The 11,848-nt window shown below is 56.0% G+C and overlaps 1 protein-coding gene across 1 annotated transcript in view; it reads right to left on the reverse strand.

Annotated features, from left to right (window-relative positions):
* Positions 1-9,086, reverse strand: part of ARRDC5 (arrestin domain containing 5) — a 10,515-nt gene extending 1,429 nt beyond the window's left edge. Inside the window, exons 1-2 of the mRNA XM_004714354.3 lie at positions 8,828-9,086; positions 6,006-6,211 (exon numbers count right to left, since the gene is read on the reverse strand). Coding sequence (XP_004714411.1) covers positions 6,006-6,211; positions 8,828-9,080 — 459 coding nt within the window. The 5' untranslated portion in view covers positions 9,081-9,086. The remainder of the gene's footprint in view (positions 1-6,005; positions 6,212-8,827) is intronic.
* Between the last annotated feature and the right edge of the window lie 2,762 nt (positions 9,087-11,848).

Consider the following 11,848-nt stretch of genomic DNA (forward strand, 5'->3'; position numbering starts at 1 on the left):
GTGTCGTGAGTTTGGATGTGCAGCCTCCGAAACGGCATGAGGTGGTTCCCTTACGCAAGACCTTGTCCGAGTGCTGGAAGACAAGGGGGTAACGTCGAGGACTAAGGTGGGCCTGACCCAAGCGGTGGTCTTTGAAATCACCTCCTGGGCATGTGAAGCGTGGACACTGGAGAAGCACAAGGACTGCCCAGAGGACAAGCCCATCCGGGCGGGAAGAAGTCCCGCCGGAGTGCTCCCGAGTGGCGAGGACGGAGAGACTCCGGCTCACGGACTTGGGACAGGTTATCAGGAGAGACCGGTCCCTGGAGAAGGACATGGTGCTCGGTAAAGTGCAGGGGCGGCGAAAAAAGAGGAAGGCCGTGGATGAAATTGCATGGACACAGTGGCCACCAACAATGAGCTCAGGCCAAAGAGCCATCGTGAGGGCGGCCCAGTCTGGAGCACTGTTTCCTTCTGTCCTGCATCGGTCACTATGGGCCGCAACCTAACAACAAGCTGGACGAGAGTAAACCTCTGTCTGTTAAATCCCCCCCAAGCCCCCTTTGTGGTAGCCGCACCAGAGATCTAAGACGGGGCTGACGAGGTGACCCGCACTGAGAGACTGAGGACGCAGTAGAAGCAGACTCAACAGGCCGGCACCGGACAAGGGCAGCGGCGAGGTTCCACTCCCAGGGCCGGCGCGCAGGAGACAGGCCGCAGCCACATTCTGTCTAAGCGTGGCCTGGCCAGCCCGTCCTCCTTGCTTCTGATTTGTGGGTGACATTTTGAAAGATGCCGGAACGCACTACGTTGCCACCCAGGTTTGGAAAACGGGGGGCAGCCTGAGGTCTGCTTTCCCGCCTCTGAGAGAAACCTTGGTGGCGTGGGGCTCACGCACCGGGCCGGCAGTTTGAAACCACCAGCCGCTCCGAGGGAGAAAGCCCCGGCTGTGTGCTCCCGTGAACAGTGGCAGCCCGGAAACCCAGTGGGGTAGCCCCGCTCCGTCCAGCCGGGTCTCCGGGGGGCCAGCCTCCCCTGGATGGCACGGAGCTTTGTGTTTTCCTTCCTCCTGCAGACCTGGAGGCAGTTCTGACCTCTGTGACCGCCCCTTCCTCTGCCCTCAGTTCTCGCACCCGCCCACTTTCCCGGGGCCCGCTGCTGCTGACGCCGCCATGGCCGCCTCCCCTTTCCCCCCTCTGGCTGGCTAATTGCACCCATTGCATTCCAAACCCTTCCTGTCTTCTTGTGACATTCCTTCCAGGGCTGGTTAGGAACCTGGAGGCTGGCAGCTGCCCTAGTCCTGAGGGGCGTCCCCAGAGTAAGGTGACCAGACGTCCTGCTTTTAGCGGGACAGTCCCGATTTTTAACAATTTTTCCCCGCATCCCGCGGTGTTTTTAAAAAGTCCCAATTTTTGGAAAGAATGCACGACAAGCTAGGGTATACGGTTTTCGGCTGTCGTGTGGCTATTTCGCCAGGATGTGAGTTTTATCAATGGTGTCCCGCTTTACCCATGTTAAAATCTGGTCACCTTACCCCAGAGGGACAAAAGTGGCCCAGCAGACAACCCCAAAGCCCAGCCAGGGTGCTCTCCTTCCCAGCAATGCAGGGGTGCAACCCAGCGTGACTCAGTGCCTGGATTTGGCAGCTTTTTCCCAGAACTCCATAGTGTTCCGGAACCCCACAGAGCAGCGGTTCTCAACCCTCCTAAAGCCCCCACCCTTTCCTACAGTTCCTCGCGTGGTGGTGACCCCCCCCAACCCTAAAATGATTTTCGTTGCTGCTTCATCACTATAATTGTGCTACTGTGATGAATCGGGCGACCCCTGTGAAAGGGTCGTTCGCCCCGCAAAGGGGTCGTGACCCACAGGTTGAGAACCGATGCCATAGTGCCAGGCCTGGGAAATGACCTTTGCGGGGAGGGAGCATTAGGGCCGATGGTGATGATATATCCGCACCTCTCTTTAAAAGCGACTTAACAATGGGGGCGTACGGTTCGGTATCACATCAAGGAGAAGAGAGAGAGAGAGAGAGGGAGGGAGGGAGGGAGGAAGGAAGGAAGGAAGGAAGGAGGAAGCAGACAGGACCGGCGGCGAGCGTGGGTGGAGGAGGAAGAGTGGCTGCTTAGGGGCACCAAGTTGCTGTTCATGGTGGTGGAACAGTCCGGAAAAGGACACCCACCACGGCTGTACAGCAGGAAGAGTCTCATCCGCGGCAGGGAATTCTACATGCAGAAGTTGCTGAGCTGGAGGATTTGTGTGTGTGTGTATTTTGGCCACCGGTAAAAAAACACAATAACTACACGGATGACACCGAGCAGAAGGAAGAAGGCAATGTTCTGGAACTGACCGTGGCGATCACCGTGTGGTTCTTCGCGACAGGACTGACATGCTGCGCTGTGTGGCATGTGGACCATGTGCCAATAAGACCGTTGAAAAAAAACCCTAAAACGTGACCATGATCTCATGCGGGCTGAAGAAAGAGAGGAAGGCCCTGGGTGAGATAGACGGGCACCTTGGCTGGAACCACGGATTCACAGAGGAGCAGTGGTGGCGAGGGTGCAGGCCTGGACCGTGTGCCCTGCCGCTGTGCTAGGGGGCGCGTCAGGTAGATCCCAATCCAGGGACGCCTGACGACCAGGGACAACAGCAACGTCACCCCCTGAAGCCCTGCGAGCCGTCGGTGTTAGGAAGCTGGGGTCGGGCCCAGGGGAACTGCTCCATGGGCCTTCCAGAACCGTCACCCTCAAGGGAGTGCGGTACCAGGTGTTCCTTCTGAGGACCTGTCGGACAGGTTCCAACCCTCAGTTTTTGATCAGCAGCTGAATGCGGCAACCTTGGACCAACAGCCCCCTGCGCAGGAGTGAGAGCACCTGACAGCAGCCACTCACTAGGGGAGAAGAGACATCTGTTGGTTGAAATGCTAGCCCCCCCCCCCCAGGCCATTCTGTTGTGGCAGCACCAGAGAACTGAGACGGGGGCTCACAAGGCGATTTCGACTCCGAGGGGTCCCGGGTGACTCAGTCGAACTGCCCTCTCGGAAGGTCCAGGCAATGGTCAGGTCTTTCTTATGCAGCGCCTGCCGGGGGAGCTGATCTCTGATCGCCCTGCCTTCTTGGTGCAGATGGGGTGAACGCTCCTAGCCGGGTTGGATGCCAAGTCCGCTCAGAAGAGCCTTGGGAGAAAGGCCCGGCAGGCAATCTACTTCTGAAAAGCCAGCCCTGGAGAATGCACCCACCCAAGCACACCTCGCGATACGTGTTGGCACCGGACAAGGGCAGCGGCGAGGTTCCACTCCCAGGGCCGGCGCGCAGGAGACAGGCCGCAGCCACGTCCTAAGCGTGGCCTGGCCAGACCGTCCTCCTTGCTCCTGATTTGTGGTGACATTTTGAAAGCTGCCGAACGCACTACATTGCCACCCAGGTTTGGAAAACGGGGGGCAGCCTGAGGTCTGCTTTCCCGCCTCTGAGAGGAACCTTGGTGGCGTGGGGCTCACGCACCGGGCCGGCAGTTTGAAACCACCAGCCGCTCCGAGGGAGAAAGCCCGGGCTGTGTGCTCCCGTGAACAGTGGCAGCCCGGAAACCCAGTGGGGTAGCCCCGCTCCGTCCAGCCGGGTCTCCGGGGGGCCAGCCTCCCCTGGATGGCACGGAGCTTTGTGTTTTCCTTCCTCCTGCAGACCTGGAGGCAGTTCTGACCTCTGTGACCGCCCCTTCCTCTGCCCTCAGTTCTCGCACCCGCCCACTTTCCCGGGGCCCGCTGCTGCTGACGCCGCCATGGCCGCCTCCCCTTTCCCCCCTCTGGCTGGCTAATTGCACCCATTGCATTCCAAACCCTTCCTGTCTTCTTGTGACATTCCTTCCAGGGCTGGTTAGGAACCTGGAGGCTGGCAGCTGCCCTAGTCCTGAGGGGCGTCCCAGAGGGACAAACAGTGGCCCAGCAGACAACCCCAACGCCCAGCCAGAGCGCTCTCCTTCTGGGCAATGCTGGCCTGCAGTCCAGCGTGACTCAGGGGCAGCAAGGTGAGAGGAAGGACAAGGAGATGGGTGGGCGTGGGGGCCACAGCAACGGGGCTCAGGCCTGGGAACCGTGGTGAGGATGGCACTGCAGCCGGCGATGCTTCTGCTTGGGGGTACGTAAGGTTGCTATGGGTTAGAACCGACTGCACGGCTCCTGACAACCACCTACTAGCAAAAGAGTGACCCATCATGGCCATTGAGGCAGTTCTGACTCGCCTTCTATAGGGTTTCCTGAGACTGTCCATCTTTCCAAGAGCAGACAGCCTCCTGGGGCAACTGGCTGGTGTCTAAGCCGCCATGCTACAGGCACTTGCCACGGATAAGAGACACCCAGAAGCAGCAGGAAGGTGGACTCGCAATGGCCTAGGGCTAAGTGTCCCCAGGGGGTGTTAAAGAGAGAAAGCGTTCAGGGGCTCACGGAAGTTCAGAGGTTCCAATCCACCTCAAACCCAATGCCATGGCAGAAACTGACAACCCCACGGGGTACAGTTCTACCCTGACCTTCGTGGGGTGACCTGGAACTGGGTGGGACCCCTGGCTGACCCTCTAACCACCTGCCAAGTCCGACACATGGGGGCACACTGAGGCACCGTGGATGACATCGCCTGCCAGAGGTTGCACAATGGATGGTAGGAGCGTCAAGGTAGGTAGGTGTGCACTGAGCGGTGCTGAGGGAGACTGCCAGGAGAGGCAGGTGACCTTGATCTCCTCTGTGACCTTGGCTGCCATGTAGGCAGCACCTGGCCCCCGGAGCCCCGAGGACACTCCCTCTGCCCAGACAACAGAATGGACACAGCCTCTCTTTCCTAGGACCAAGGCCCTTCCCAAGCCTCTTGGAGGGTCCCGTTTGTTTCCACGGTTAAGGATCTATAGCTCTTCAAGGCCCAAGCCCCTGAGTCACTGAGGGGATCACCATGAGGCCCCCTCTATGCAGGCTCCCCCCTTGGTACTACAGACACACGGGGTCCTGGGCCTCCTCTGGGAGGGGACATCCTGTGCACTGTGGGGTGATGGGCAGCATCTTCATGACAATGGCCAATGCCCCTAGACATCACCTACTTCCCCCTGGGGGACAGAATCTCTCCCCTCCTGCTTTCTGCCAGACCCTTAGATCAGCCTCGTATTGCCATTTGAGACTAGGTAACTTTCTCCCGTGGGTGTGGGGGGGTTGTCCTAGAGACTGTGGGGTCCTGAGATACATCCTTGACCTCTACCCACTGGATGCCAGTAGTAACCCCACACACACCCGGACCCCCTAGTGAACAAAATAACCAAACAGTTCTGACTCACAGCCACCCTATAAGACAGGGCAGAACTGTCCCTGTGGGTATTCAAGACTGTCACTTTATAGGAGTAGAAAACCTCATCTTTCCTCCCTGGGAGCGGCTGGTGGTTTTGAACTGCTGCCCTTGCGATTTGCAGCTCAATGCATAACCACTGTGCTACCAGGGCTCCCACAAATGTCTCAGACCTGGGTAACACAATCCTGTGGGAGGCAGTGTTTTCTCTCCCTGCGGAACCACTCGTTCCTGTCTTGGTTTCTGACCCTGGTTTTGTGAAACCCTGGGCTCTGGGAGCTGCCAGTGGATGACACGCTGGGCAGCTAACTGCAAGTTCAACAGTTCAAAACCACCAGCCACCGTTGGAAGAGAGACGAGGCTTTCTACTCCTGCAGAGAGTGTGGGTCTCAGAAACCCGCAGAGGCAGTTGTGGCTTGCCCTATAGGGTTGCAGCGAGTCAGGATCAATTCTTTGGCAGTGAATTTGGCGTTTGGTGTGATGACTGTGAACCACAAAGCCAGCCGTTCGAAACCACCAGGCGTTCCCTGGGTAAAAGACAAGGCTTTCTACTCCTGTGAAGATATGTAAACCCACAGGGGCAGTTCTACCCTGTCCTGTAGGGTCGCTGTGAGTCGGCATCAACTCCATGTCAATGGTGTCTTCCTAGTGAGGTCAATCGGATCCCCTGCCCGCCCACCCTCCTTGCGCTGGAGGACGGGTCCCCATCAGTACCTGTAAGGAGCTTTCTTTCTCGATGTCCGACATCCCTTGGACCAATAAGTATATCTTTTTCTTGGCTAAAATGAGCTCCCGGCCCATGCAGGTAGCTTGCACAAAGTAGAAAACGTGGCCAATTTTGCTGGTGAAGGTGGAAGGGAGCCTGGGAGGTAAGTTGAAATGGAAGTCAAAGGTGTGGCTGCCTGCACTTAACCAATTATCTGAAAGCAAAACACACCGACGACGACGCCATCAGAAGGTTCTAGAAGATTCTAGACGCTGCTGCCTTTCTTCTCTCTCTGTCCCTTTCCTAATTTCCTCCTTTCTCGGGGCCCTTTCTTAACGCCTGCCTTCCTTCCAGCCTGCCTTGTGTAGGGCGGTTTCTTAAGGTCATTCTTTGGCTAGCGTTCTGATCGGACTTTGGGTTCCCAGCTTACCCTCTCTGCCCGCAAAGCTGCATTCTCTGTTTACTACCCATAAACCAATTGGCTCTCCCAGCCATTCAGACCCACGGTGACCCCCTGCTGGGTGTCCGAGTGGGACGGACGGCCAGTGGCTGTGTTTTGGGGAGAGGCTCTCCAGGCCTCTCTTCTGAGCTACTTTGGGGTGGACTCGAACTGGCAACCTCTCAGTTAGGAGCTGGGCACATTAACCGGAGGCTCTGCTTGGTGGTTAGGGACGCATACAATTGGACCTCAAGGGAGGCCTGGGGATGTCGTGGTTATAAATTGGGCTTTGATCCGCAAGATCCGCCGTACACGAACCACCAGCCACTCTACGGGAGAAAGAGGAGGTTTTTTACTCCCGTAAAGTGTTAAAGTCTTTGAAAAACCAACAAACAGCCTTGGAGCCCCACAGGGGCAGTTCTACCCCGTCCTACAGGGTCGCTCTCAGTGGGAATCAGCTTGCTGGCAGTGAGTTTGCGCGTCCAGGCTTTGGCTGGACTGGAGTAGGGTGGACGAGGCTACACCACGAGGCCTGGGAATTCAGCTGCATATTCACTCGACAACCCTGTGTCGAGCATGTGCTGTGTGCTGCGTGACGTTCCAGGCTGCCTTTACAGCCGTCAGTCAGTGGACAGACAACAGCCCCCCACCCCCCTCACCTTCAGGGAGCTTGGCCTTTAGCACACGGCATAGGAAACGGTAAACAGCAAATTCACTGCCCTCAGTAGATGGCGACCCACAGCGTCCCTGTAAGACAGGGCGGACGTGCCCTGTGGGTTTCTTCGCAGGAGGAGAAAGCCTGGTCTTTCCCCTGTGGAGCTCCTGGTGGTTTCAAACTGCTGACCTCCTGGTGAGCAGGCTAACATGTCACCCACTGCACCACAAGAGCTAATGCACGGCATACAGTAGATGCTTCATGATTGGTCATGGGCTGAATGATGGTCGAGGACCGGAGCACCCTCTGATACCACCCGCATTCCTGGGACGTCTCTGCTTTCCTGCATGTCTCTAACGCAGTTCCCAATCTTCCTCAGGCTGCGACCCTTTCATACAGTTCCTCATGTGGTGGTGACCCCCCCAACCATAAAATTATCTTCGTTGCGACTTCGTAACTGTAAATTTGCTACTGCGATGAATCGGGCGACCCCTGGGAAAGGGTCGTTCAAACCCCAAAGGCGTCCCAACCCACAGGTTGAGAACCCCTGGTCTAAAGCCTCCTCCTGAAGCTGGAGGGGGTTGTGGTGGATCTAGTGGCTTGGAAACACACGGGGGACAGTACTGGGTTGACATTAAGCCTCCAAGAGACCTGAACCCACGGCCCCGGAGTCGATGCCGACTCACGGGGACCCCGTGGGACAAGCTGGAACTGCCCCTGTGGGTTTCCGAACCCCTAACATTATGGGAGTAGAAAGCCCCGTCTTTCTCCCAGGGAGCGGCCGGTGGGTTTGAACTGCGGACCTTATAGTTCCTAGTCCAGGCCTTGCTAGACGACCTCGGCTCCTCTTGACATTAGAACTTCGAACCCAACACCCAACTCGCTGTTGATGGCGATTCCAGCCCTGTGAGTTTCTGAGCCTGTAACTCCCGGGGAGTAGACAGCCTCTTGGTTTCGAACCTGCCCTTTGTTCTTTTCAAATCACCTACATAACGTTGGCATAGCTAACACACACTTCACTGAGCGCTCACTGTAAACCTGGCGATTGGATCCCTGGACAGGCTGTGACATCCCAGACTCCTTAAGACAAGCTCCCCGGGTAGGAGCGCCCGCCCTTTCCGGCATACAAAGGGATGGACTAGGACACAAGGAAATGGCATGGTCCTCGAGTGTTCAGGCCGTCCCTTTGGGGCGATGTTTGTCATCAAGCTTAAACATCTCAAATTAAGCTTTCCTGCAGCCAAGGCTTGCGGGTGGGGGGCGGGGGGCGGTGTAGGCATGCCTAGAAAGACCCCCACGGATACATTTTGTGCAGGACAGAAGGCCTCTGGGTTCAGACTCCCTCTTGTCAGTTTCTGGAAGAAAGGCCAGCCCTGGGGGCATGGGCTGGGGTTTTCCTTGCTCCTCCAGGAGCCCTGGTGGCCTAATGGTTCCGCTTTGAGCTAATGCGCATCTTAATGCCCCACCTGCTAACCTATTACCTGACCCCTAATTTTGCTGCTTGCAGAGAAAGCAGCCATTCCAACCGTCTTGCCTGAGGGAGAGGGATGAGGCTTTCTCCTTCCTCAAGAATTAGCCTCAGATGTACCCCCCACCCCCACCCCGCGGGGGCAGTTCCGCCCTGCGCTACGCTACAGGGTCCCTGTGAGTTAGAATGGGCAGGAGGGCAGCGGGCTTGCTCTCTCCAGACCCCCGTTCCTAGGATGGCTAGGGTGGGCTGCCAGCCTCATCCTTACCCTCTATCGGAAAGGTCTTTGTTTTGTGAATGTAGTCAGCCTTGTTGTTGCAAATCACATCTCGGCTGTAATCTCGGGACGCCCCGGTTTCTTCGTTCCACTCAACGTAACCCCTTCCCACGAGCTCCACCCTCACGATGGGGTCCACCAGGGTGCTGTTGAGGGTCAGAATCACCTGCCCTTTGAGGTCAGAGCCAGCCCTGTAGATGGCATCTTGGGGCAGTACTAATTCGATCGACTTCACCACAGACATGGGGGATTGGGGTGGTCAAGAAGCATCTTCCCCACTCCCCCAGGCCATGGAGAGCCCCGTTCCTTGGCGGCAGTGAGGTCACCCATCTGTGACATCACTCCAGTCAGGGTTCCGGAGAAAAGGGGGTCCTAACAGCCAAGAGAGGGAAGGCTGTTTAAAAGAGTAACACAACATCACCGCTTTCAAATCTAGGAGAAAGACAGGGCTTTCTGGCCTCAAAATGAGTTTACATTTTCTTCTCAGTAGGAGAGAGAGAGTCAGAAACCGGCGACGGTATGGATGAAGCGGGAAGACATTGTACTGAGTGAAACAGGCCGATCACAAATGAACACAGAGTGTGGTGGGGATCCCTCAGGCTGCTCACTTCAAGGTCAGCTGTTCGAAACCACCAGCTGCTCCTCGAGGCTTTCGACTCCCGTAGAGAGTGATCGTCTTGGAAACCCACAGGGCTGGTTCTACCCTGTCCTATCGGGTCACTGAGTGTCCACATCGACTTGGTGGCTGTGAGAGGAACACAAGACTGTAGGACTCTCATCAATGTCCATATCTTTTATCGTTTTCAATCGTCCTAACTCCACACCCACTGAACAACGCCCCTCCCCACCCTGTCACCCTCTCTCCCAGAACCCGGTAACTACGATTCTCCTTTCTGTCTCTGACGATTCTGCCCATTCTAGATGCTGCTGGAAGCTATGCCACCGGTATGCCAAATACCAGAAGCCTCTTCCGTGATGGGCACATGGCAGCAGAACTTCCAGCCTCGGCAGACTAGGAAGGAGCATCTGGCGATGACCCATGTCCCCAAATTGGGTATCGAGGGCGAGTTAACCCCTTCTCACTCGCTCTCCCTCTGGACGAGCAGTTCTCAGCCTCTGGGTCACGACCCCTTTGGGGGTCGAATGGCCCTTTCACAGGGGTCGCCTAAGACCATCGGAAAACACATATTTTGATGGTCTTAGGAACCGAGATGCCGATCCTCTGTCCGTCTCCAGGCGGGTCCGCCCACATGCAGATACGCCCACATACAAGTACCCGGCGTGAAGACTGTGCCCATGCTACCCCATGCTCCAAGACAACATTTCATTGATTTGTGATTAGAAATAAATATCTCACAATATATAATGACATTGATTTTGTGATTCATCACTGTGCTTTAAAGATGTTCAATTTGTAACGATGAAAATACATCCTGCCTATCAGATATTTACGTGACGATTCATCACAGTAGCAAAATGACAGTTATGAAGCAGCAACGAAAATAATTTATGGTCGGGGTGGGGGTGGGGGTCACCACAACATAAGGAGCTGTATGAAAGGGTCACAGCATAAGGAAGGGTGAGAACCACTGCTTTAGACCCATTTGAAAGTTCTAGTTTTCTACATTTTCTTTTTCTATTTACAAATAAATGTTTTCTGTATTTAAAAAAAATCATTTTATTAGGGGCTCATACAACTCTTATCACAACCCATACATACATCAATTGTGTCAAGCATTTTCTGTATTTTTTTTAAAGATCATTTTATCGGGGGCTCTAACAACGCTTGTTACAATCAGTACATCAATTGTATCCAACATATTTGTACATACATTGCCATCGCTCTTTTCTAGACATTTACTTTCCATTGAGCCCTTGGGACCAGCTCCTTTCTTTCCCTCCCTCCTCCCCCCAACTCCCATGGCCCCTTGATATAGATTATTATTTTCATCTCTCACACCGCCCACTGTCTCCCTTCCCCTCTGGTTTCTGTTGTTCTTCCCCCTGGAGGGGGTGTGTGGTGACGTGCCATTCGTTGTAACCGGTACCCCCTTCCTCCCCTGCTCTCCCCGCCTTCCCCCTCCCCTTTTGGTAGCACTATTCCCATCCCTGTTCCTGGGTTCCGTGTGTCCTGAGACTTATCTCTTGCCTTTACCTGTGTACATGCTACCGTCCGGTCCAGAGTGGGGGGCGGCACTGGGGTCATGACAATGGGTTCTGCTCTTTTTGTCGTTTGAGGTTTTCCTCTCTTACTTGGGCACTCAAGGTCACACAGGACACCCAGTGGTCCCGTCCTCAATTTACCCCAATAGGTAGTCTAATGAAGCCCTTTCCGGCCCCTGGGATTTCCTCCAGACTTTTCATCCCAGCTCCAACGTCACCTATTCAGAGGGGCCCACTCGGCCACTCTGGCCAGAGTACCCTCTCTCTGCCATGCGGCCGGTTGCCCGTCGGTCACCCGCCAGCCATTGTCCTGTCGTAGCCCGGGATATTGGCCAACCGGATCTGCTGCGTTATTTCTTCTCGCTGATCCCCCTAGACAGAATCTGGCCCCCCACCCCCACCCCGCACCAGTAAGCCCACTGAGTCTGCCTTTCTCTCCTGCTGTCCCCTGCCGAACAATGCCCCCGGCACTTTATGTGCACTATGTGGTCATTGTGTCCCTCATGGGTCTGTGTGGCAGGGCTGCACTGCCCGCCCAAGTGGACAGCCCCAGAAGGCGGGAAAGGGGGCGGGAAAGCTAGCCTTGCTGAGTGTGAAGCTATGGCTGGCCCTGCTGCCAGGAAGTGCCCCCCTCCTCCCCCATGGCCCTCATGGGTGCCACCAGGTGCCGGGTAGCCTTGTGGAGGTGGAACACGTTATCTCAAAATATTCAGACAGCGAGATTCTGCCTTCTGCACAGTATGTTCCCGGGCAAAGGGGGCTGCGACAGAAGGCTTACGAATTCCGGTGTCCCTGCCCTAGGGGATCCCTAAGGCTCCTGGGGAGCACACCTGGGGGGTCTCCAGGCCC

The sequence above is a fragment of the Echinops telfairi genome, unplaced genomic scaffold (assembly GCF_000313985.2).
Source record: "Echinops telfairi isolate 266 unplaced genomic scaffold, ASM31398v2 ScPeMD7_7459;HRSCAF=8497, whole genome shotgun sequence".
NCBI classification, from domain to species: domain Eukaryota; kingdom Metazoa; phylum Chordata; class Mammalia; order Afrosoricida; family Tenrecidae; genus Echinops; species Echinops telfairi.